The 27529-nt window shown below is 39.4% G+C and overlaps 1 protein-coding gene and 1 pseudogene across 1 annotated transcript; one reads left to right on the top strand and one right to left on the bottom strand.

Annotated features, from left to right (window-relative positions):
* Positions 1-50: 50 nt before the first annotated feature.
* On the bottom strand, positions 51-21649 carry CTSS (cathepsin S). The gene is made up of 8 exons (XM_046022047.1): positions 21498-21649; positions 20457-20580; positions 17839-17961; positions 16633-16782; positions 14084-14311; positions 12262-12427; positions 10840-10942; positions 51-206 (listed from the first exon to the last, which is right to left on the bottom strand). The coding sequence occupies exons 1-8, from the start codon at positions 21530-21532 to the stop codon at positions 107-109; spliced, it is 1029 nt and encodes a 342-aa protein (XP_045878003.1). The 5' UTR covers positions 21533-21649; the 3' UTR covers positions 51-106.
* LOC123949911 lies at positions 21531-26585 on the top strand (annotated as a pseudogene).
* The last annotated feature ends 944 nt before the right edge of the window (positions 26586-27529 follow it).

Raw genomic sequence — 27529 nt, 5'->3', positions numbered from 1 at the left:
CAGTATGTTGGTCATGACACACTTATTACTACAGGTTATAGCAGGTAAAATTAAGTTAAAAGAAAGTGTTTTATTTTACGGATTTGTTATAAAATGAAGAGATCCTCTAGATTTCTGGGTAAGAGGGATAACTAGCAATCCCACAGTGATTTCCACTGTTTCTTGCCATCCGAATATATCCTTGCTCACCAAAGTTGAGGCCCCAGCTTTAGAAAAAGAAATAACACAAAATTACAAATGAATATAATCAAATCACAATATCAACTTTTTATCTCCTAGATTGTTTTTTTCTAAAGTGATTATATATGAAAAGCTATAAAACAAAATTAGAGCAAAATAATATAATAATTTCCCCAGGGGGTTCAGGCAATTTTCAAAGGATAGTTTGGAAGGCTTTAGTGCTATATTGATGAATAGACTTAATACCTAAGGAAAACAATATAAACTCCACCCCAAAGCTTTAATCCTCCTACTTTGTAAATACACCTCCTGCAGGGAAAGGGTATTATGGTCCTTTCCAAGGCCTCATTGTTAAATGTTTTTGCATAACAGGATCACAAATTATTATTTTCTATCAAACTTAGATTCTTTAGAGAATGTCAGCTAAGAAGTATTTTTGAATGACTACTATGGAAAAGGCATAAGGTAGGAAATTCCAAAGAAAGAAATAAAAAGGGCCCCCCTCAAACAGCTTTTTGACTGAGAAGTGGAGCTGAGGTAAGACTTTCCCATAGGTAAAACTGTGAAAAAATTGAATATGCTATCTTAGGAGAAGGTGAGCTCACTGGCTCTGGAAGTGTTCAATCAGAGGTTTGCATAACTTGTTAGAGATGTTGCAGAGGGAATTTGTAGGTCAGGTAAGTGTTAGAAGAGATCAGTGGTCTCTTGCTTTTTGATTTCACGAGAGAATTTTAAAAAATTTGCAAATTTACATAAAGTTACCAATATTTTATAGGTATTTTATTTTTTTAAAGGTTTATTTCTTTATTTGACACAGAGAGAGAGAGAGAGAGAGAGAAACAGAGAGTAGCAGAGGGAGAGGGAGAAGCAGGCTCCTCACTGAGCAGGGAGCCCAACGTGGGCCTGGAGTCCAGGACCCTAAGATCATGACTTGAGCCGAAGACAAACGCTCAACTGACTGAGCCACCCAGGTGCCCTATTTTATAGTTATTTTAAAGATTTCATTTATTGATTGATTTAGAGAAAGAGAGAGAGAGCAAGGAGCAGGGAGAAAGGGAGAGGAAGAGAAAATCTCACAAAGAACACAGAGCCCAATGTGGGATTTGATCCCATACCCTGATATCATGACCTGAGCCAAAATCAAGAGTCAGAAGCTTAACTGACTAAGCCACCCAGGTGCTCCAAAGTTACCAATTTTTAAATTAGCAAGTATGGACATTAAAAAAATGCTCTTTATATCACCATCGTATTGTAAAAGAAAGGACATTTCTTTTTTTTTAAAAGATTTTATTTATTTATTTGACAGAGAGAAATAACAATGAGAGAGGGAATACAAGCAGGGGGAATGGGAGAGGGAAAAGCAGGCTTCCTACTGAGAGCAGAGCCCAATGTGGTCTTGATCCCAGGGTCCTAGGATCACGACCTGAGCCAAAGGCAAATGCTTAACGACTGAGCCACCCAGACACCCCAGAAAGGATGTTTCATCACCAAAACAAAACTTAAGAGAGGACATAGTCTCTACTTTAAGGATAGTCCTTTGAACCAAATAAATTTGTATATTTATGAAGGATACATCAAAATATTCATATTTTCTCATTTTGTCACAGACTAGTGAAAAAACTGACAAGATTTTTGTAAGATAAATATTTCCTTAAGTTTTTTTATGATTCTGAGATTTTTGTAATTGTAGATATACAAATAATTATACTCTGAGGCAAATTCATTAAGTTTTATAACTAGGATACAAATAAAAGCATGAATTTGAGAAAGTGCCTACTGTGTTTGTATTTGGAGAGCAGCAAGACATTTAGTTGAAAGGAAAACTGCATGTCTTTAGGGTAGAAGGGGACAAAGAGGATAGAAAGTTGGGTTGGGGCTATGTTGTGAAGAGCTTAGAACAATAGGCTATGGAACCTGTAATTTAATTCCATAGGCAAAGGGAAACTGTTGAAAATTTTTGCTCAGGACTCAAAGGAGAGGTGGATTGTGTCTTTGCATACAGTGGAAAAACTAAGAAATGTGGCTTTATTGCAAGCAGACAGATGGCATCATTTAAAATGGCTGTGCTCTAATAGGCCTTAACTGTTCTCTGTATCAGCCATTCAGTGGACACTTTGCAGGTCTTATTTTTCCCTCTTGTATCATTTAATGAAGTTGTCCCCACTTCTCTCCTGGCCTTAAGATAATACATGCCCTGACGTTTCCCTTCTCTCTCTGCTCACTCCTTAAAATCTTTCGTGGGCTTCTTTATTGTTTCCTTTCATTTATTACCACTTTGCTGATTAAAATACATTAATGATAAAATCCAAACTCCACTGTCACCTCTTATCGATAGATGGAGTGTTCTTTTAGTATCCCAAAACAATTATGATAAATTCAGGTGAAGCTACTATTAATGTTAATAGCCACCATTCATTGAGCACCTAGCTCTGTGCTAAGCACCCTAACCTATACTACCTCACTTAATTATCACCCTGTGAGGAGGAAAATGGTCAAAGTGGTAAAGTGACTTCCTAAGATGGTTAATTATGAAGCCAGGGCACAAATCTAGGGTAGTTTTACTTCAAAGCCTACTCTAACATTTATACTAGCCCTAACCCTACATTATTCCCGTGAGTGAGGTAGCATGAGGGATGAAACTCAGACCAGAACATCCAGGACTTTATATAATTGATATCTTCCTATATTTTGTTTTGTAATTATTTCACTGCCTTAAAAAAGTAGGTAAAAAATTAAAGAAAAACTGAGTTTGGACTTAAGTTCTGGTAATGAAATTTGAACTGAGTTGTAATTACTAGCAGTATGAACTCAGTCAGTGAGGTCCTATTCAGAATCTGGATAGCTTACTTTCCCCAGCTTCGCAGAACAAGATCAACTATCCCAAACTTTGTAGAAATCCCAGACCTCTTTTGACTGAGTCCTGCTAACCTTCCCTTAAAGAATAACACTGATTAAAAAATCTCAAGCTAAATAAATACGAGGACGAATTCTTTCCTTCGGAACTGTGCAAAGTCATCTCCAAATGTTGATTCCGGTCCTTACCAAGTTGTTTATTTTTATTGGCTCTATAGCCCTTTCATTCAAACTGTTTACCTGCAGGCAAGTTTCTCAACTCTGTCAATATCAGGAGTTTCCTATTCTGTATTATGGAGATAAAATGCACATCCCTTAAAAATTCTGGTGAAGCTAGAATTTTCTTACCAGAAGTACTTGCACAGCGTCTGTATGTAGTAAATAGTAAGTAGAGGTGGCTATGTTTGTTATTATCCAAGAATGAGTCCACTTGATTGGACTCAAGTAGAGTTCATCCCCTTTAAAAAAAAATACAGACTTTTTCTAGAGTAACCAACAGTCCAGCTTGCCTGGGACTATTCTGGTTTCAAAAAAAAGTCTTGTGGCCTAGGAAACCTATTAGTCTTTGACATGGTGAGATGGTTGGCCATGCTACCTTCTCCCTGCATATTGTAGACTACTAACTTGTAAGACATTCCTTCTAGAATGTATGCCAGTTTCCATTGTGATAAACCGCAGTTCTGAGCTTCCTAGGCTATGCCAGATACTATTGTATGCATTAGGATTATGGAGGTAAACGAGATAGACAAAGTCTTTTCAAAGCCTACATAAGAAACATACAGTAAACAAGTAAATAATATGATAAAATATAAGTACTATGAAGAAAAATAAAGCAGAATAAGAGGATATGGAAGGTTGGGAATCAGGGCTACATTTTAGGAGTAGTCAGGGAATTCTTCTCTGAGGAAACATTTGAGCAAAGACAGTAAGTGAAGGTGAAAATGATGCAAAGATCTGGAAAAAGAGCTGGAATAAACTTGAGATGTGAGAAATTGCAAGTGTCTCTTGAGAAAAGGTACTGAAAAAAAGCTAGTTTTCTTGTAGTGGGAAATGTCGTTGGAGAGACAGGCTGAGGCCAGAAATTGTCATGGTTTTATAGGTCACTGATTTTATTCAGAGTGTGAAAGAAAGCCATTAGGGCATTTCGGGCAGGAGAGTAACATAACTTCCTTTATGCTTTAGAAAGATCATCCTAGGGGTGCCTGGGTGGCTCAGTGGGTTAAGCCTCTGCCTTTGGCTCAGGGTCCTGGGATCGATCCCCGCATTGGGCCATCTGCTCAGCAGGGACCCTGCTTCCCCTTTTCTCTCTGCCTGCTTCTCTGCCTACTTGTGATCTCTCTGTATCAAATAAATAAATAAAATCTTGAAAAAAAAAGAAAAATAAAAAGAAAGATCATCCTGGCTACTGTGTAGAGGACTGACTGTAAGCAAAAAAGAAGGGAAGTGACTACCAGTTAGGAGATTATTACTGTAGACCCAGAGATGGATGGTGACTTGAACTAGAGCAATAACAGCAGAGATATTGAGAAGTGATAAGATTTGGGAAAATTTAATGATGATAGAAATGACAGAATTTGCTGATGGTTTAGGTGTGAGATATCAAATGAAGAAAGGATGGTTCCAGTATTTTGAGCTGGGATAAATGCTATTGGCATATACTGAGATGGGAAAAATTGGAGCAGTGGCAGGAAATCGAAAGTTCTGTTTTGGATGTGTTAAGTTAAAGGGGCCTATGAATACTCCAGTGGAGAGGTCAAATAGTGGGCTTTTGATCACAGAGTCTGGAGCTCAGAAAGGAGGTTAGAGTTGAAGGTACAAAGCTGAGAGTCACCAGCTGTTTGTTGTTTAAAACTGACACTAAACGATATCATCAAAAGAGTATATAGAGAGAAATTGAGGCCTGGGGATTATAATATTTTTTTAAAGATTTTATTTATTTATTTGACAGAGAGAGATCACAAGTAGACAGAGAGGCAGGCAGAGAGAGAGAGAGAGGGAAGCAGGCTCCCTGCTGAGCAGAGAGCCTGATGCGGGACTCGATCCCAGAACCCTGAGATCATCACCTGAGCCGAAGGCAGCGACTTAACCCACTGAGCCACCCAGGTGCCCCTGGGGATTATAATATTTAAAAAGAAGGAAGAATAAGAGGAACTACAGAACTCAGGAGACTGAAAGGTAAAGTAGGAAGAAAACCAGGGTGGGGTATGATCCCCTGAAAGTCAAATAAAGTGTTTCGGAAAGCAGAGAATAACCATACATCAAATGTTAAGAATGCAGGAAGATGAGACCTGAAAACTATTTAATGAGGCAAGATGCAGGTGATTGCTGATCTTGAAAAGATCGATTCAGTGGAGTAGTGGGAATAAGTTATAAATTGAGTTATAAACCAAATGCACATTCTTAATCTCTCTGTAGAGAAATCATTAGATTGTAACTTTCCTTTTTCCTTTCCAGCCTTTGATTCCATGGAGAGGAGGCGGTACATATGAGTTTAATGTAGACCCCTATCATGTTTAATGTAGAACAGTAACTGTAAGAGTCAGGATCTCTTGAAAGATCAGACAGTAGCTTTCACTGAAGGAAAATAGAATATGTTCTTTTTTCCAACTTGTATTTTTCTAACTTAATCCCATTTATGAATGAAAAGGAGGCATTTCAGTCTCCCATTCATCAACTCCATTGACTTACTTCACTATTTAGAGGCCCATCTATTTTGCAACTACTTATCTTAGAGAGTTTACCAGATATCGCTTAAAGGTGTTCTGGGTACTTTCCTACTTTTCGGGGAGTGTGTGTGTGTGTGTGTGTGTGTGTGTGTGTGTGTGTGTATTTAAGGTTCTTGTGATCTAATGGCTAATGCCTTTAATTTTTTTCCCCAGGCTAAAATTATTCCAAGCCCAATAACTTTGGGTCTCCATTACTCATTGATCTGTAGATTAAACTCTTCCCCCACCTTTAAAAAAATAAAAAGCACAATTGGCATACAATATCCTATTAGTTTCAAGTGTGATTTCACAGTGATTTGATATTTTTATACATTATAAATGATCCTCCTAAGTCTAGTTACCACCTGTTACCACACAAAGTTATTACAGTATCATTGACTATATTCTCTATACTGTACATTATATCCCCATGACCTATTTATTTTATAACTGGAAGTTTATACCTCTTAATGCCCTTTACCTATTTTTCCCATCCACTCAAACCCTTCCTCTTCTGGTAACCAATAGTTTGTTTCCTGTATCTAGGAGTCTGTTTCTGTTTTACTTATTTTTTAGATTCTACATATAAGTGAAATCATATGGTATTTGTTTATCTAACTTATTTCGCTTAGCATTATGCTAGGTTCATACATGTCACAAACAGCAAGATTTCACTGTTTTTCTATGACTGAGTAATATTCTGTTATATATCCCATCTTCCTTATCCATTTATCTATAGATGAACATTTAATGATTTTATTTATTTATTTGACAGAGGCACAGAATGAGTAGGATTTTTAGTGAGGTGTTTTTTTTTTTTTCATTTTGAAAGTAATAAGGTAATTCTTTTTAAACTTGGTATTTCTTTTTCTTTTTTTAAGATTATTTATTTATTTATTTGATAGAGAAAGAGACAGCAGGAGAGGGAATACAAGCAGGGGGAGTGGGAGAGGGAAAAGCAGGCTTCCCCCTGAGCAGGGAGCCTGATGTGGGGCTCAATATAGGGGATGATGTGGGGCTCGATCCCAGCCCTGGGATCATGACATGAGCCAAAGGCAGATGCCTAACGAGAGAGACACCCAAGTGCTCCAAAAGTAATAAGGTACTTGTTAAAGACTTTTGAAAATACTTAAAGGTAGACAAAGATAACCATTATTAACATTTGGTATAATTCCTTCTGGTCTTTTAGTATAACATAAATCAGAGAAATTGGGCATACTATCTTAAACTTAATATTTATTTTATGTTTATATATATTCTCCATTTAAACATATATTCAAGTATTTTATTAGGTTATTAATAATAGTCTGAGTAAATATAGTTTCTAATACATGTGCTTTGTTTAATATTGTCCCTATTGTTAGGCATTTTGGGTTTACTGGTTTTCACTATTAAAGAAGAAGAATGAGTGCTATAATTTACATAAATTGGATATGAAGCTTTCCTCATATTTAAGATTATTTTCTTCATATAGATTGCAAGAAGTGAGAAAAAACTGGACAGAGAATGTGAACATTTAAATAGGTTTTGATTCATATTATCGAATTGCTTTCAAGGATTTTAACAATTTATTCTTCCACTGGAACGTATGAGAGTGCCCATTTCACCACAGACAGGTGGGATTTCTGTAGGCAGCAATGGACTTTAAGGGCATTTCAGAAAGATGAAACAGCACAAGTAAAGAAATAGAAATAGCTAAGAGCCTATAAACTCAGGGAACGATGAGTAAGTAGTTCACTGTGGCTAGAGTGTAAATATGGGTGCATGAGAACCTAGGGAAAGAAAAGTCTGGGAAGCTATGTTGGAAACTGGATAATGGAAAATCTTGAGTGCCTGGCTAGGAATCTGGACTTCATTATGATGACAATGGTAAACTATTTAGAGGTTTTGACTATGAGTTTACATAATCTACATTTTAAGAAGATACTTCCATAGCTAGGTGAGAATAGGATCTGAATTAGAGCAGGAATAGAAAGAAATATAAAATCCAATTCAGAAGCCGAATGGACAGGGCTATGTGGATTGAAGGAGAGAAAGGAGAGTCCAAGATGATACCAAGGCTTTGATAACCTGAAGATGGTGATGCATTACTCAAAATACAGAATTGTTCTCCCTTGGGCTTATTCTAAAATACTTTTCAGGGGCAGACAGTGAAAGGGGAGTTTAGATGGAAGGAGAGAGAGAATTTGAACTTAGACTTTTTGAGAGAGACAATGTGTGTGTTGTGAGTAGCAGTAGGGTAGGCAGGTGGAAAAGGGGAATTTTTAAAAAGAATTTTATTTATTTATTTGATAGAGAGAGTGAGAAAGACAGAACACAACTGGGGAAGAACAGAGGGAGAGGGAGGAACAGATTCCCTGCTGAGCAGGGAGCCCAATGCAGGGCTCCATCCCAGGACCCTGGGATTATGACCCAAGCTGGTGGCAGAAAATTAACTGACTGAGCCACCCGGGTGTCCAGAAATTTGGATTAAAAAAAAAGATTTATTTATTTATTAGAGAGAGAGCACACGTACATGGCAGGAGGGACAGAGGGAGAGAATCTTCAAGCAGACTCCCTGCTGAGCGTGGGGGCAGTGAGGGCAGTTGGGGGCCCGAGGCTCCGATCTCATAACCCATGAGACCACAACCTGAGCTGAAACCAAGAGTCAGTTGTTTAATCAACAGAGCCACCCAGGCTCCCCAGAAATTTGAATTTGTTAGCAAAGCTGTCAAGTTGGAAGTTGGACATGGAAGTCTGTTGCTTAGTAGAGAGACTGTTTTTAGAGACTATGAATTGGGTATCATCCACATAATGGCACAGTTGAAACTCAAGTTGCAGATGAGTTTGCTTTAATATAGCTAGAGCTACAGCATGAGGCCAGGTGGAAGAAAATAAGAAATGAGGCTAAAGCTGATATCGCAAAATGAGTCAGGATAGTGTTACGTCGTAGATGCCAAAGAAATAAATGCAGTAGAGAGTTTATAAAGCAGAGAAATTGTTCACATTTCTGTGCCATTACATATCCTTTATAGGTGACTGGGCCATTTATTTTCCTCCTCTAGCACATGAGCAATTCCACTCGTCTGAAAACTTGATACAAGGAAGTAGTGCCTTCTCTGTGAAACTTTTAGGCACTTAGGCATCTCCACATCTATGGCCCATAGCCATTGAGACATATATCATTATACCATGATGTTTTGTATTTTATTGTTTTAAAAATATATCTAATTCCCCTCTGGGCTGTTACATGAGCTCTTTTGGGACAGGATGATTTCTCGTTTATTTTTGTATTTCTAGGGTCTAGATAATACCCATCGCATTGTAGATCCCTAGTAAATGTTCATTGAATGAGTAAGTGTTAAGAAGGGGTTTTGGATTTAAATACTAAAAGATATAAATGGTCTTCCAGAAGAGTAGTTTCAATAGAGAAGGGAAGTTAAAAAAAAAATAGAGAAGAGAAGTTAGAATACACGTTGTAGGAAGTCAGCAAGAAAAAAGATATAAGTGAAAATATTGCTTCATATCCCTGGTCCAGGCCCAAGCTGATCAGTGCTGTGAATAGGTTACAAATGAACCAAGATGGTGTTTCCCCCAACTACTTCCCAATAAGCCATACAAATACTACCATCTTCTATGTGTGCCATGATTGTATTAGGGATACAAGGACAATACAAATCTTTACCCCAAAGGTGCATCCCAAATACAATTTAAATATAATACATAAAGTACTCCAGTATGTATAAGACATTTTTGGAGCATAGAAAAAAGACATTTAACCCAGCTCAAGGATTTAGAGGGAAATTTCTGTTATAGAGGATGCCTTAGCTGGTTTTGAAGGAAAAGGAGAAACAAACCAAATGAGGAGAAAGAATGTTCCTGGCAGAGGGAACAGCATAACCAAGGTATGAAGATATTATAGATGAAATGGTATGTATGGGAACTCTGTGCATAGTTAAAAGTAACTGGAATAAAAAGTGGGAGACAAGTGCCAGCAATTGAGCCTGGCCAGACAGGCAGAGACCACAACCATAGATGACTTGTCTTCCCCACTGGGCAACATTTTTTTTTAAAGATTTTATTTATTCATTTGACAGAGAGAGAGAGAGAGAGAGAGCACAAGTAGGCAGAGCGGCAGGCAGAGGAAAAGGGAGAAGCAGGCCACTCGGTGAACAGGGAGCTGGATGTGGGGCTCGATCCCACGATCCTGGGATCATGACCAGAGCTGAAGGCAGCGGCTTAATCAACTGAGCCACCCAGGTGCCCCCACTGGGGAACATTTATACCAAAGGGTACTCTGTAGAATAGTTATAACCCCAGTTTGTCATATTTGAAACACACCAGCCTGAACGTAGCACAAAAGATGGATTTGAGAGTAAAGGAGACCACTTTGAAGGCTACAGAAATAGTTCAGGCAAAAGATATCTGAACCAAAGCAATAATGGAAGAAATGGAGAGGGGACAGAGGCAAGGACAAATATGTGGGAAATTAGATTGACTTGCTGCTTGATTAGATCTTGAGAAGCCTACAATAAATCCACAGTATCTTGTTGGGTGACTGTGCTGTGTGTGGTTGCCATTTAGTGAGTTAGGAAGTTCTGGGGAGGACAATATTGTAGAGAGGGTACTGAATTCCTTGGACATATTGAGTTTGGAGAAACTAAGATACATGGAAGTGGGTATGTCCAGATAAATAAGTCCGTATTTCAGGGCAGAGGATAGAGCTAGGGCTTGAGCTTTGGAAACTATCAGCATATAGGTTATAGCTAAAATCATAAGAAAAATGGTAGGCTAAGAGGAGTAATGAGCAAAGGATAGAGCCCTGGAGGAAAGACCAACATTTGGGGGCTAAGCAGAGGAATAGATATTTATAAAGGAGACTGAGAAGGAATGATCAGAGAAGTATTGTAGAAGATAAATCATGAAAACTGCTGAAGCCAGAACAGGAAGTGAAGAAATGGGGGCACTGAGTAATTAATTTTCAATGTCACTTTATAAGAAGCTATAAATGTTTATCATTGTTGTTATTATCATCATCATCATAATCACGGGAAAGCATTGGTTGAAGTTCCATCAAATTCCTTATTTTAATTAAATATACACTTAAGTGCAAATATATTACCTGTTTTTCACAAGCCAGTAGTCTCTTCCATTAAGGTTACCATAGCCAACCACTAATACACCATGATTCACATCCTGAGTACAGGATGGGTCATAGTAGACACCTGAGAATAAAATGTGGGTGGAGAAAAAGAGTGAACCACATGTGGCAATGAAGGACATTTGAAAATGCTATTGCTTTTAGTAGACTGTTTTATATACATAGGAAGCAAGTTGAATTATAATTTTAGGAACATATACTCTCATCAAACTAATTAGAGTTAATAATTCTGTGCCATCAATGCTGTATTTGTCAGTTTTCTTGCCAAGTTTGGCATCAATCCAATCACAGTTCCCTTGGAAATCTTTGATAAACAGCTACCTTTTCCTAATTATTTTTAAAAAAGATTTTAGTTATTTATTTGAGAGAGAGAGAGACCACAAGTGAGTATGTGAAGGGGGAGGGCAGAGAGAGAGAGAGAGAGAAAATCCCATGCAGACTCTGCACTGAGTGTAAAACCTGACATGGGTCTCGATCCCACAACCCTGAGATCATGACCTGAGTTGAAATCAAGAGCTGAATACTTAACCAACTGAGCCACCCAGGTGCCCCTTTTTCTAAAGATTTTTACTTATATGGCATCAGTTACTGTATTTCTTTTTAAATATTCCTAAATTGTTTATTCCATATATTTTTATCCTTTACGATATGAAATGATCTTTGGGTGAGTTTGTTTGCTTGTTTGTTTTAAATAAAACAGTAGAGTCATTTGGTTTAACACAATGCTCTAACATTGGCGGGTGCTCTCCTTGTATCCCGCAGTACTGCACCTAGAGTGCACAGTGGCTCCAGGGGTTAGGAGCCCAGGCTCTAGAGTCAAAGTAGCATGGTTTCTAATCCTTGCTGACCACTTCCAGACTGTATGACTTTATGCCAATTAACATGTGACTTGTTCATCTGTGAAATAGGGCTATTGTGAGGATTAAATAAGATAATTCATGGAAAGAATTTATCATAGTACTCAGCATGAAGTATTGTAAATTTTGATGAGTATTACTTAACTAATTAGAACTGGATATAAAAAATATATATGAAAAAGGGGCACCTGGGTGGCTCAGTGGGTTAAGCCTCTGCCTTCAGCTCATGTCATGGTCTCGGGGTCCTGGGATCGAGCCCCGCATCAGGTTCTCTGCATGGAGAGCAGAGCAGGGAAGCGGGGAGCCTGCTTCCCCTTCTCTCTACCTGCCTCTCTGCCTACTTGTGATCTCTATCTCTGTGTCAAATAAATAAATAAAATCTTTAAAATATATATATATGTATATATGAAATGGAGGATTATGTTTAACCTGAACACTCGGAGGTGGGGTGATGGGGAAGGATAATATTCTTTCCTATGGTGCAGGGGCAGCATATAACAAGAAGATAGCATAACTGAGTTTTTACCACTTTTATACAGGAAGAAAGAAGAGTGTTTCGCATCAATAGCAACAGACACAGGTCCTTTATTGGCCACAGCTTCTTTCAAGGCATCTTCACTGCCAAAGGGAAGTTCAGTATACTTTGAACATGTAGCAGCTCGATGTTTTGAGTCATACCTGCAGTTTCCATCCTGCAAAAAAGGTTATAAATCAAATAAAGAAGTATCCTTCAGCTTCTTTTATATCACCAACATCCTAAGTCTGGATTTCAAATGTTTTCTTTCCTCATTTAGTCTTTCAAATGTCTAAGTTTCCTTCTTCATTTATAAGAAGAAAAAGCACATCTCCCAAAACCTTAACCCTTCCGTGTTTCACCAGTAACAGAGGAAATACATAACTATTATATTGTTTTAAATTGTGAACATCTTGGGGCGCCTGGGCGGTTCAGTGGGTTAAAGCCTCTGCCTTTGGCTCAGGTCATGATCCCAGGGTCCTGGGATAGAGCCCCGCATCGGGCTCTCTGCTCGGCGGAGAGCCTGCTTCCTCCTCTCTCTCTGCCTGCCTCTCTACCTACTTGTGATCTCTGTCAAATAAATAAATAAATAAATAAATAAATAAATAATAAATAAATTGTGAACATCTTTATGCATGCAGAAGTTGCTGGATAATGTCCCTCAGATTCTCAGGTGGATTGGGTATACTGTGTAAAGATCATAAACTCTATACTAGAACTTTAAAATCTTTTTGATGATATAATGCCTACAAGGTGATCTGTAGTTTAAATGATGGTTTACAAAGACCATATAATCTGAAAAACACCTAGAGTGTATATTTTAGTAGGAAAAGAGAGGTTACAAATTCACTTTTGTTGTGCATATACATATGGTTTTTTAAATGCTTAATAGGACAAAGAACTTGAAAGAAATAAACCAAATTAATGGTGGTTAAGGTAGGAGGTTTTGGAGTGGTATTTTCTTTTTTTTTTTTTAAAGATTTTATTTATTTATTTGACAGATAGAGATCACAAGTAGGGAGAGAGGCAGGCAGAGAGAGAGAGAGAGGAGGAAGCAGGCTCCCTGCCAAGCAGAGAGCCTGATGCGGGACTCGATCCCAGGACCCCGAGATCATGACCTGAGCTGAAGGCAGCGGCTTAAACCACTGAGCCACCCAGGCTCCCCTGGAGTGGTATTTTCTTTATCTTTTCTAAGTTTTCTGTAATACAGATATATATATATATATTTTTTAAAGATTTTATTTATTTATTTGACAGAGAGAGAGATCACAAGTAGGCAGAGAGGCAGGCAGAGAGAGAGGAGGAAGCAGGCTCCCTGCAGAGCAGAGAGCCCAATGCGGGGCTCGATCCCAGGACCCCGAGATCATGACCTGAGCCGAAGGCAGCGGCCCAATCCACTGAGCCACCCAGGCGCCCCTGTAATACAGATATGTTAATTCATCTAACAAAACATGCAATGAACTTGTGAGGAGGAAGAAGAGAGCATTATTTAGCTTTTTAGTAGGTAGGAGAATGGTGTGACTGATGATCTGAGAATAATTTTGAGCATGGGAGGCTGTAGGAAAAACAAGTTGAAATACCAGGCAGATGGACAGAAAGAATTCTAAGGCTTACTGAAAATCCATTTTTTGTGAATTCTACTTGCTTAAAACCCGTGTGCCACTGATGAATTAAGAAGACTACTGAAAAAGAAAGTGAACTCTTAAAAATTTAAGAATTCCTGACCAGGATTTTCATACACTGCTTCTCAAGTAGTGTATTGTGGGTTTAGTTCAGTTAGTCAAGGGATAGCATAAGGTTCCAGGGCAGCACAAAAAGTTTGCTTGTGACATACCATGGCTTTGTAGGGATAGGAAACTTCCGAATCGATGCCATTGTTATCAATGATATACTGGAAAGCCCTTGTCATGAAGCCACCATTGCAGCCTTTATTTCCATATCTTTCAGTTGAGCAATCTACCAGGTTCTGTGCACTCAGAGACACCAGATTTCCTGTTTTCAGCTTCAGCTGTGCTTCCAGGGCCCCCACAGCACTGAATGCCCAACAAGCACCACAAGCACCCTAAAACAGAGACAAGGGCACAAAGGTAATCATAGAAAGTTGGGAAGAGGACTTCCATCCCACCAACTGGGTACCTCCCAATGTGTCAGTTCTGTCAGTTGTTACAGGAACAGCTCCCCCCACTGCAATTTCTTCATTTCTTAGACATGGACATGAAGACTATATATACTTGATTGTTCTCTGAGGAAGGTCCAATATTAATAGAGATTTGCAAATGGCTGAGCTCAGAGCATAATTGCCATAGTCAAATATATTAAGAAACGGTACCCCCTGAGCCTGCACTAGATCCCAGCTATCTTCACCCTTAAGTAAGGTAGATAGTCATCTACAGTATCGTGATTTTGAGAGGAGCTAGGGATGATTCTCTTGACCTAAAATACCCTTTCTCCTATCAAATAAAGCCTGAAAACATAAGGTTAAATTTTTTCAAAAATTTTTAGCTTCATAATTTTTTGATCAAAGATAGTTTACAAGGAAGCATAAACAAACAGAAAACACAAAGCTGCTTTAGTTAAAAAAAAGTCCAGAGCCCTATCATAATTGTTCTCTCTCACTTCTTCCTTCATTCTACCTTGCTCTCTACCCAAAGGAAGCAAACTGAATTTGCTTTGGGTTAAAGCAAAATCACCCATTAAAATGCAACCATCCAGGGAAAGGAGCTCATTGGATTATTTATAGTTAACACCTAAACATGTACTTTATTGGATCATCCCAAATTTTATTTAATTTCTTTATTTTTTTAAGTAGCCTCTGTGCCCAACATGGGGCTTTAACTCATGACCCTGAGATTGAGTGTCCTATGCTCTACTGACTGATCCAGCCAGAAGCCTCCAACTTGTATTTTAGACAAGCTCTAGTAAGAAACCTAAAACCAATTACAAGAAAAATATCTAGGAAGAAAAGAATAAGATATTAGCCGTACCATTTACTTCTTAATTTTTACTTTTGAGGTGCCTGGGTGGCTCAGTCTGTCAAGTGTCTGCCTTCAGCTCAGGTCATGATCCCTGGGTCCTGGGATCGAGCCCTGCGTCAGGCACCCTGCTCAGTGGGGGGTCTGCTTCTCCCTCTCCCTCTGCCCCTCCCATACTTGTTTTTTCTCTCAAATAAATAAATAAAATATTTAAAAATATATGTTTACTTTCTTCTTTGGTTACCAGCTAGGGCAGCTGCTCAGAACACTTGGCTTCCTCTTCCTTACCCTGACCTCTAAGGTGATATGTGTGTTTTACTCTTAGTTATCCCTAACTAAATTAGGATTTTTGCTGCTTTTTTTTTTTTAAGTAGTCTCCATGGCCAGTGTAGAGCCTAACATGAGGCTTGAACTCATGACCCTGAGATCGAGACCTGAGTTGAGTTCAAGAGTCAGATGTTTAACTGACTAAGGCACCCAGGCACCCCTTAAAGTGAACTAAAGGAAATACAAATACATAGGAACAAATTTATAAAAACCCATACTGTATTTCTTACTGTAACAGTGCCAGCCTAGTCATGAGTGAACCAGACTGGTACAATTTCAGCTCTAGGTTTTCCTCTCCTTCAACCCTGAAATGGAGGGAGAGATTTCCTGATCGATATTCTCTCTCACACACAATACTGTTTCCTAAGCAATTGGCTTGGTAGAAGATCCAGTGCAGTTGATCAATAGCATGAGCACTAGAAATCTGTCTTAAAGAAATATATTTGCTCAGTTCACAGTTTTGTTTAATGGAGTTCTAACCATTGGTATTCTAAGTCTAATAATCAATTAAGATTTACGTAAGTATGGGCGCCTGGGTGGCTCAGTGGGTTAGGCCTCTGCCTTCGGCTCAGGTCATGGTCTCAGGGTCCTGGGATCAGACCCTGCATCGGACTCTCTGCTTGGTGGGGAGCCTGCTTCCCCCTCTCCCTCTGCCTGCGTCTCTGCTTACTTGTGATCTCTCTGTCAAATAAATAAATAAAATCTTTAAAAAAAAATTTACATAAGTATGCTAACTTACTCTAAAAGACTGTGAATAATCTTTAGACAATGCTTTCTATAATTAATTTAAAAAACCAAAAGCAATAGTACCCTGCAAGTTTCAAATGTTCCTCTAAAAAATTTGTTGAAGAAAGTGGGTACAGTAGGACTAAACAAGAACTAAAACCTTGGAGAATACAAATAAAGTATGATATGTGGTCGTTGTCCTCAAGGAGCTTACAATTTAATTGGGAAGATGAGAATAACAAAAATCATTAAAAATAACATTAGGGAGATTCCACTGCCAAATTATGTAGCTAGACTAAGTATTGACAGAGGAGAGAGTTCTTCCTGGGATACAGAAGCTTGGGATGACAATACTCACCTGGTATTTCACTTCAGTAACACACCCCTTCTCTCTCCAGTCCACAGAATCAGGCAATTTCTGATTAGAATTTGACTTGTAAGTGACATTTGCCTGCCATTGGCTGGGAACTCTCAGAGAACTCATCAAAGATGACACTTCTTCACTGGTCTACAAGACAAATACATATAACTCCTTTCACTTATGACCTTCTTTTCAATATTCTAATAACCGTAACTGTGAACGTATTTAACAACTGAGAAAAACCAGTGGTAGTTGTAACCAACATAGGTACTGCTAACTATCGGATAGGTGAACTATCTGGGTTTCTTTCAGACTTTGTCTTAGCACCCATTTAGGCATTGGGAAGAAGAAGAAGAAAGTGGTAAAAACTAAAAGTCACAGGGAGGCAGATTTTTGTTTTAAAGCAAGGCAGAATTTTATTCAAGGGCTGTCTAAAAAGTGGACTGAACTGGGGCACCTGGGTGGCTCAGTGGGTTAAAGCCTCTGCCTTTGGCTCAGGTCATGATTTCAGGGTCCTGGGATTGAGCCCCGCATCAGGCTCTCCGTGCAGGGAGCCTGCCTCCCCCCCTCTCTCTGCCTGCCTCTGCCTCCTTGTGATCTCTGTCTGTCAAATAAACAAAATCTTAAAAAAAAAAAAAAGTGGACTGGACTGGTTTTCCTTGTGAGGAATAATTACAAAGGAGATGCCGCCTTTAAGTAGAAATTTAATCTACCCAGTGTATTCTCTTCCAAGATGTACTACGATTCTTAATTTTGGCCTCAACAGTAAAGTTTTGTAGGTAGAAAAAGAAATTAAAAACTAATGGGAGAGTATTTGTGATATTAAATACCCACACTCCCTCATTAAGAAAGCAGGTAGACTATATTGAATTATCAGTCTAGACGTACAGAAGTATGGTAACTTACTCTAATTATTGTGAGTGATCTTTGGGCAGTGCTTTCTAGAATTAGTTAAAAAAACAAAAGCAATACTAGCCCATAAGTTTCAAATATACCTCTAAAAATTTTATTAAGGAAAGTGGTCACAGTAGGATGAAACAAGGAATCTGCAAATTCTTATGTCCTTAAATTCTACTGTTTTCTAACTTTGCATATGTACACACACACACATATTCCTTTGCTGTTTACCTTCAAATTGCCTTTGGAGAGATGGAAATCATACATACGCAGAGATGAAAGTAGGATTATTTGTAATTTACTTACCATGTCTGCCAGATGGTTCATGCCTAGATCATATGAATGCATTCCCATCGAGTATTCCAGATTGTGAAGCATCACAGATTTTAGATTCTTTTCCCAGATAAGACGCCGTGCCACTTCCTCGTTCTAAAATGTAAGGAAAAAGAACATAATCCCAGCCATTTCTTAAAAGATATTGTAGGTTCATTAAAAAAAAAAAGATATTATAGGTTCAGTTCCAGACCACTGTAGTAAAGCACATATCACAGTAAAGTGAGTCAAATGAAGTTTTTGGTTTCTCCATGCATATAAAAGTCACATTTACACTATACTATAGTTTATTAAGTGTGCAAAAGGACACTTTTTTGAACTTTGAGATAAATTATCAAGGAAGAATACTAATCAAAAGTAATTTTCATTCCTTCCAAGGGACTGGAATCATTAAAAAGAGAGAGAGTATTCATTTAACCAGATAGTGGTGCTAACTAAACATCTTACTCTAGTTTAAACTTGAAATTAGAGCCTTTTTTCTCAAGGAACTTGGATGAGGGTAAAATTCATCACTACTAAGAAAACAACTCAGTGCATATCCTACTGAAAGTGTCATTTTTATACAAAATAATGTATCAAATAAATTAATACATAATTCTTGCTTAAGGAGTCAAAAATACACACACACACACACACACACACACACATATATCTTAGAGAATTTTTTAAAAGATTTTATTTATTTGAGAGAGAGTGAGAGAGCGCACAAGAGCAGGGTGGGGGCAGAGGGAGACCGATGTGGGGCTCCATCTAGGACTTCAGAATCATGACCTGAGCCAAAGGCAGATGCCCAATGGACTGAGTTATTTAGCTCCCCAGAAATATATATATATCTTAAAGATTTTATTTTTTTTATTTTTTATTTTTTTTAAAGATTTTATTTATTTATTTGACAGAGAGAGATCACAAGTAGGCAGAGGCAGAGAGAGAGAGAGAGAGAGAGAGAGAGAGAAGCAGGCTCCCTGCTGAGCAGAGAGCCCAATACGGGACTCGATCCCAGGACCCTGAGATCATGACCTGAGCCGAAGGCAGCGGCTTAACCCACTGAGCCACCCAGGCGCCCCTTAAAGATTTTATTTTTAAGTAGTCTTCCATACCCAACGTGAGACTCCAACCCACAACCCCAAGATCAAGAGTTACATGCTGCACTGACTGAGCCAGCCAGCTGCCCCTCAAATATTTTTTTAAAGTCTCCACGCCCAACATGGAGCTTGAATTCAGGGCCCTGAGATTAAGAGTTATGATTAAGAGTCTCCTAAGCCAGCCAGGCACACCTGAATTCAGAAATATTATATAGATATAGGACTTAGTTATCTGAGGCCCTAGGATTAAAGTCTTTAAAAAAAAAAGATATTGGGGCGCCTGGGTGGCTCAGTGGGTTAAGCCTCTGCCTTCAGCTCAGGTCATGATCTCAGGGTCTCTGGGATCGAGCCCCGTATCGGGCTCTCTGCTTGGCAGGGAGCCTGCTTCCTCCCCTCTCTGGCTGCTGCTCTGCCTACTTGTAATCTCTCTTTCTCTCTCTCTCTCTCTCTCAATCTGTAAAAAAGAAAAAAAAATTTAAAAAAAAAGATATTTATTTGACAGAGAATGAGCAGGGGAAAGGGGTAAGTGGGGAGGGAGAAGCAGACTCCCTGCTGAGCAGGGAGTCCAACACGGGGCTCAATCCCAGGACCCCTTCCAGGACCCCGGGATCATGACCTGGGCCAAAGGTAGATGCTTAACTGACTGGGCCACCCAGGTGCCCTGGTTAAGGTCTTAAAAATCAATAAGTATATGGAGCGCCTGGATGGCTGTTGGTTAAGCGTCTGCCTTTGGCTCAGGTTAGGATCCCAGGGTTCTGGGATGGAAGCCCACATCAGGCTCCCTTCTCAGCGGGGAGCCTGCTTCTCCCTTTCCTCTGCCTGCTGTTCCCCTGCGTATGCTCTCTCTCTCTCTCTCTCACTATCTCTCTCTGTGTCAAATAAATAAGCAAAATCTTTTTTAAAAAATCAATAAATATGCATTGAAATAAAAACAAAAGTACATCATGGGAATTCAAAGTCAAAAAACAACATCTGGTAGTGCTTCTATGTGCTAGGGACTGAAATAGGTCTTTTTGTTCTCAAACACGTACCCTACCTCCCTTGACCTGGAACCTGCATTCTAGTTACAACTTAGCTTCGTGGCTTCTATGAATTCTCGGCTCACATGTCACCTTCGATGAGGGTACTTCCCTGAGCTTTCTGTTATATATCAAGAAAAATCACTCCCAATCCCTCGCAGCCATCTCCCAGAGCTCTCCAGCTCTAGGTCTCACTAGTTCCCCCGCACCTTGCTTTATTTTTTTCTACTGCACTTAATCACCACCTACCATACTATATTCTGCTTATTTATTTACTAATTCCTGTCTCCCCTGCTATGATATGAGCTCCACAAAAACAGGAACTTTGCTTTGTTTCCTGCTATATCTCTGGTACCAAGAATAGAATCTGGCAAGAAATGAGTGCGTAAGCATTTACTGAAATCATTGCTTGTACGAATATCATTTCGAGGGGGAGAAAGTACAGGATATTCGAGCAAAAGCAAATTGCTCAAGTGATGATCCCACCTACCTTTTCCTGGTATTGTCTGCCATAGGTTTTCTTCCAGAGATTCCAGTGATGATCCAGAGTGGGATCATTCTGTATCTGGGCAACTGTGTAGGAGCTCGCCAGGAGTCCCCACACCAGCCATTTCCTTTGGTTAAAGGAAAGGTAACATAAGAAGAATAGTTATTAGCTGCATATACTGTGACCAAATTTTTACATTAAAAAAATCACACTGTAAAGTCTGTCCAAAGGACAATACAAATCAGAACTAAACAGGAAACTTCCTGGGATTTATTGTCACAGGGAGGTAGTCTGTAGATTTATGACAGGAATACCACTTCTAATACTTAGTAGCATTTTAAAAAGTGATTTTCAGAAATTTCCTCATACCTAGTATACCAAACTTTCATCCAAGGTAGGAGGGATTGGGTAGGGTGGGGAGGCAGGGACTTTACAGGATTTGCCAACAAATCTAACCAAGGGACATCACCCCCTACCATCTTCAAGAGGAGGGCAAACCTTTGAAAAATCAGTTTAACTTCATCATTTTTGAATACATGGGCTTTTCTTAACTGGTCTATTTAAATATCCACAACATTTGGAGGTAGTTGAAAGACAACTCCCATGTATTGCTTTCGAATCCTAGAGTCATTTTATTTTTTTTAATTAGTTTTTCCAATAATCGAAACACCTATTTCAAAGGAAGCACTTATGTACTTTTGAAAACACCACTTCTATGTTTAAAACATAAACATAAGTAATTCAGTGACTACCTCCCTCAAAATGGATTCTACTTCCTTTTCTGTTTCTTTTAAATTCAAAACAGCTTCAAATTATATTCCAAGGAAAGCTACGTTTCAGCCTCAGATTTAGATGTGCAAACAGACATTAACTTTTCAAAAATAGATTCTTTTTAGTCAAAGAAGCAAGAGGCAAATTGAGTGGCATAATATTTTCGTTTACTTCCTGGAATCAATGGTTTAAAGCCTGGCAGGCACAGCACGCTAAAGGCACAAACGGAGGGTTTAAAGACCAAAGAGTAGAAAAAGACCAGAGAGTACGTACATGATAGAACTGGCAGGTGCTCCCATAGTAAGCATGCCTGAAGGCGAGCCCTCTCCAAAGGTTTGAAGGCAGCAAAGAGACTTCTGTTAAATTGACTTTAAAAAGACACTGGGCTTGTCACATGAGGTACACATAATGAGGAAGTGAACTTTCATTTCAGTTTCATTTAAAATCTAACCACATCAGCTATCTCTGGCACTCACTCCTATAGTTTTAGAGTTAATGTGGGTACAGTAAGCCATCAAAACCACCCCCAGGGGAGCCAATCAGTAGAACAAACTCAGCAAAATAGGAGCAGTTCCAGTTTACCTTTTAATCCCTCATCATTTGGATAATTCACTTTACCTCAAAACACCTACCACACTATGGAAAAATTTAGTTATGGAAAAATTTAGATGGAAAAATTTAGTTATGAAGAAAATAGGATTAAGCTCCTGAAATCTGAGTTTCCTCCAGACTTTCCTACAAATACCTGTAAACTTCTGTGATTACTGTTGTCTCATTCTTACTCAGCTATTCCTTGATTCATAATTAAAATATCTTTTTTTAAATTATTTATTGGGCGCCTGGGTAGCTCAGTTGTTTGGGCGACTGCCGTCGGCTCAGGTTGTGATCTTGGGGGCCTGGGATTGAGTCCCGCATCTGGCTCCTTGCTCAGTGGGGAGCCTTCTTCTCCCTCTTCCATTCCCCCTGGTTGTCTCTATCTCTCTCTCTTTCTCCCTGACAAATAAAAAAATAGAATCTTTTAAAAATTGAATAACTATGTAGATAATTCCTGTACATAGCAATGCAAATGAATTTTGTCTAGTAGATTCTACTGAATAGAGAATGTAAATGTAAATAGAGAATGCTGTCACTTCAATTCTTATTTGAACCAGTTTTAATATCTTACTGATCCCATATCAATTGATGACTTGAATAAAATATTGATACATGTTTATTTTATATTTGCACAAGTCATATTCTCAGATTTTTGGAAACTATACTTTAGCAATTAAATCCTGAAATAACTCCACATTAGTATATATAGTCCTCATTTATTTTTTATGGCCATTTAGCATCTTTTGAACAATCTTGTTATGTTTGGAGAATTCCCCACATTAAAATTTTTTTTTAGGCTCTAAAACTGTGGAAAACAAATTCTGTTCTTATAAACCACCTAGTTTAGGGTATTTTGTTACAGAAACCTGAACAGACTAAGGCATCTATCCTCACATATGAACCTCATACTTAAAGCAACTGGTTTTCTTCATGTTTCCAGAACATCTATGTTTATCATCCTCTGCACTTCATACTCACTTTATTATTATAACAGTCCCCAGCTAACATTTGCTGGTTGCCAGTTATATGCCAATGTATGCACTATACTCTTCATGTAATATTATCCAATCTTCACAATACAATGAATTAGGTACAATTATTGTCCTTGTTTTACTGAGGGGAAATTAAAGTGCTGAGAGGTCATAAAACTTGTCCGCTCTCAAGAGGACAGAACTGGTGGCTGACCTGGGAATGAACCCAGTTTTAAAAAGTAGTCCTTTTCCGACTTGATGCAGGGCTCAATCCCAGGACTCCAGGATCATGCCCTGAGCCAAAGGCAGACCTTAATTGACCGAGACATCCAGGTGCCCCGCTAGAACAGATTTTTTTTTTAAAGATTTTATTTATTTATTTGACAGAGAGAGATCACAAGTAGGCAGAGAGGCAGGCAGAGAGAGAGAGGGAAGCAGGCTCCCCGCTGAGCAGAGAGCCTGATGCTAGAACAGATTTTTAACTCTCATCCTCTGTTGCAGTCAAGCTGGTCTTCTGGGCTTTCCACATTGTGTGGTCATTCGTGTCTTTCTGAAATGGCTCTCTCTATTCCTTGACCTCTCTGTCTTGCAAGACCTACCTCAAGTGCTGCCTTCAAGGGAGCCTTCTCTAACTCACTCATCTTTCTTTTCCATATACTTTCATGACACTCACAAATCATACCACCCAGTTTGAACTTACTCTATACTTTTATTACATAAGGTATTTTCATTTCCCCAGCTAAACTGAGAACACAGAATCCTATATTACTCATCTTTGTGCTGTTCTGTGGCTTAACATATGTTTAGGCCTTAACTAATCAGTATTTGTTGGATTATTTTTCATAATTACAATCTTCTACATGTTCTATCTTCATTTCTCATTCATACTCATTTGGCAGTGGTTCCTAAGGCTTTTCTTTTATCTTTTTCTCCTGAGGCTAACAGCCTCAAGTTTCTCTTCTGCTTTTGTTCTCCTGGTATATAAAAGCTTATAAAAAATATAGTATTTATTTATTATTTTGAAAAAGATTGTATTTATTTGTCAGAGAGAGCACAAGCAAGGGGAGCAGCAGGTAGAGGGAGAAGCAGACTTCCCGCTGAGCAGGGAGCCCGATGCAGGACTCAATCCCAGGACCCTGGGATCATGACCTGAGCTGAAGGCAGCTGCTTAACCCACTGAGCCACCCGGGCATCCCCCCCAAAATACAGTATTTGAATACATTGAGGGAACATGTTATTACATAGTCTACCCCATGTACACTAAATGTCTTTTATAAAATTAAAAATCATCCTGCAACACTCTACAACTGTAAATTTGGTCTTTGTATGGTAGCTCCCTTTGAAATGGGGCACCCTTGCTGTTGCAAATTTATTTAACTACAAATGGCCTGCAACTTAGAAATTTTCAACTTTATGGTGCTGCAGAAGTGATACGCGTTCTTTAGAAACCTTACTTCAAATTTTGAATTTCAATCCTTTCCCAGGCTGGTGATATGTGGTATGATACTCCCTGGTTGATGCTGGCCAGCAGCGGGGAGATGCACCTGTGTGTCAGCCACACGGTCGTGAGGCTAACAACCAACGCACTTACAACTATTTTGCACCCACACAACCATTTCGTTTCTCACTTCCAGTACAGTGTTCATTAGACATCCAACACTTTATTAGAAAACAGGCTTTGTGTTAGATGTTGTTACCCTATTGTAGGCTGATGTGCATGTCCTGAGCATGTTTAAGGTAGGCAAGTCCAAGCTATGGTGTCCAGTAGGTTAAGCATATTAAGTGCATTTTTAAAAAAGATTTTATTTATTTATTTCACAGAGATCACAAGTAGGCAGAGAGGCAGGCAGAGAGAGAGGGGGGAAGCAGGCTTCCCCCTGAGCAGAGAGCCCGATGCGGGACTCGATCCCAGGACCCTGGTATCATGACCTGAGCCGAAGGCAGAGGCTTTAACCCACTGAGCCACCCAGGCGCCCCTTAAACGCATTTTCAACTATAATATTTTCAACTCATGATAGGTTTATGCGGATGTTTCCCCATTGTGAGTTGAGGAAGACCTGTAAAGAGATTAAAACCAAACAAAAACCAAGGAAATCTGCAGTGGTACGATTCTAAATCTTATCTAAATCTTAGAATGTTACCTCCCTTCTATCGCAGGTGATCATAGATGAAGAAACATCTGAATGATACGGGAAAGGGAAATGAAAGCAGAATAAGGAAGCTTAGTGCCTTCTCCAGGTTTGAAAGTCACCCTCTTTTAGCCTCACACACCCTCAAAATTAGCTGCTTCATGTTTCTCTGAGGAACTGTCTTACTAAGGGCTCCGAATTTTAGGATGATACTGATGTTTTATTCGCTGCTCATTTACCCCCAGGTGATTAACTTTGTGCTAGAAATTTAATAACACACATTATTTCCATAGTTAAAATAGCTCACTCATGAGGCCCCTGAGTGGCTCGGTTGGTTAAGTGCCTGCCTTTGGCTCAGGTCATGATCCCAGAGTCCCAGATCAAGCCTCACATTGGGCTTCCTGCTGAGCAGGGAGCCTGTGTCTCCCTCTGCCCCTTGCCCCCCTCATGTTCTCTCTCAAGTAAATAAATAAAATCTTTAAAAAAAAAATAGCTCACTTATTACTGACCCTTCTCCCCAAGAAATACCCAAAGATGAGGTGAATACCTCTAATAGAGTACAGGAGACTAGAAAATTAATTACCTTTACATTAAAATTATCCAGTTTACACTTCAAGGAATGAAAACAGGGCTCTCATCTCCTATCTGTTTGAGAGACAGCTGCATCTTTTGGGATGGTGCCAGATGCGTCCCTCCCAGAAACACAATGGTGTAGGTCAGAGTAAACAGATTTGACTGTATTTGGCACCTGGTCACCAGGGCTTCTTTTAACTCTGGCAAAGTGGATATTGTTGCCATTAATGACCCTTTCATTGACCTCAACTACGTAGTCTACATGTTCTGCTATGACTCCATTCAACAGCACAGTTAAGGCTGAGAATGGAAAGCCCATCTCCCATCTTCCAAGAGCGAGATCCACCACCATCAAATGGGGGTGATGTTTGTACTGAGTATACTGTAGAGTCCAATGGGGTCTGGAGAAGGCTGGGGCTCACTTGAAGGGTGGGGCCAAGAGGGTCATTATCTCTACCCCTCCTGTTAATGCCTCCATGTTTGTGATGGGTGTGAACCATGAAAATTATGACAACTCTCTCAAAATTGTCAGCAGTGCCTCCTGCACCACCAACTGCCTGGCCTCATCACTGGCCAAGGTCATCCATAACAACTCTGGCATTGTGGAAGGACTCGTGACCATAATTCATGCCATCGTTCCCACCCAGAAGATGGTGGAAGGCCCTACTGGAAGCTGTGCCATGATGACCAAGGGCATCTCTGAGCTGAATGAGAAGCTCACTGGCATGGCCTTCTATGTCCCCACCCATGACATGACAGTCATGGATATGACCTGCCACCTGCAGAAAGCTGCCAAATACGATGACATCAAGAAGGTGGTGAAACAGGCATTGGAAGACCCCCTCAAGGGCATGGGGGGCTACACCGAGGACGAGGTTGTCTCCTGCAACTTTTAACAGTGACACCCACTCTTCCATCTTCGATGTTGGGGCTGGCATTGCCCTCAGTGACCACTTTGCAAGCTCATTTCCTGGTATGACAATGAATTTGGCTACAGCAACCAGGTGTTAGATCTTATGGTCTATATGACCTCCAAGGAGCAAGAGCCCCCTGGACCACCAGTCCCTGTGATAGCAAAAGAGAAAGGCCCTTAGCAGATGGGAAGTCCCTGCCCCAACTCAACCCCCAACATACTGAGAATCTCCTGAACTCTACACAATTTCCATCCCAGAACCTCTGAAGAAGGGGAGGGACTTGGGGAGCCCTACCCTGTCATGTGCCATCAATAAAGTATGCAGTACCCAGCCAATAAATAAATAAATAAATATCGGATTCTTGAATCATTGGGAAAAATAGAAGTGTTATAAATTAAAAATATGTTGGGGCACCTGGGTGGCTCAGTCATTAAGCGTCTGCCTTAGGCTCAGGTCATGATTCCAGGGTCCTGGGATGGAGCCTGCATCAGGCTCCCTGCTCAACAGGAAGCCTTCTTCTCCCTCTCGCACTCCCCCTGCCTGTGTTCCCTTTCTCGCTGTCTCTCTCTGTCAAATAAATGAATAAAAAATTTTTAAAAATCTATGAAATGCTTTAAAAAATTAAAAAAATTAAAAATATGCATTAATTCTAATACTTTATAGATTAACTGTTTGGTGCATTTTTCACTGAAAATATTTGCTCCCAGTGGACATCCCCCATTATCCTGGGTACTTCTTTGCTTCTTTCTGTCACCTGGCAATGTTTGCTCTAAGGAGGAAGGTTAATTTTACCAAGAGATCATCTTTTTTTTTTTTTAAGGTAATCTCTACATGCAACATGAGGCTTAAACCCACAACCCCAAGATCAAGAGTCACTTGCTCCACTGACTAAGCCAACCAGGTGCCCTGATTTTATCGAGATCAAAACAAGATACAACTAAAGAGCACCTGGGGTGCCAAAGATAAGATCCTATCTCCAAGTGTATAATGGCTGTGACATACTTGATGTGTTAACAATCAATTGCAAAGTAAGTCACTATAATAATAATAATTTGTTAGTAGTAATAAAGTAGCATAATTTGCAAGCGATATATTTAAGAATTAGAGCAGATTCAGGTAGTGCA

The sequence above is a fragment of the Meles meles genome, chromosome 1, assembly GCF_922984935.1.
Source record: "Meles meles chromosome 1, mMelMel3.1 paternal haplotype, whole genome shotgun sequence".
Classification (NCBI taxonomy): domain Eukaryota; kingdom Metazoa; phylum Chordata; class Mammalia; order Carnivora; family Mustelidae; genus Meles; species Meles meles.
The sequence above is the reverse complement of the archived record's forward strand: the minus strand, read 5'-3'. Positions and strand labels throughout refer to the sequence as shown.

Coding starts and splice junctions, on each gene's coding strand:
- CTSS (XM_046022047.1), bottom strand. CDS start 21,532: ATGCTTACTATGGGAGCACCTGCCAGTTCTATCAT. Junction 10,943..12,261: donor TTTCTTCCTGTATAAAAGTG/GTAAAAACTCAG, acceptor TTTTATTCTCAG/GTGTCTACTATGACCCATCC. Junction 207..10,839: donor TACTGGCTTGTGAAAAACAG/GTAATATATTTG, acceptor CTTTTTCTAAAG/CTGGGGCCTCAACTTTGGTG.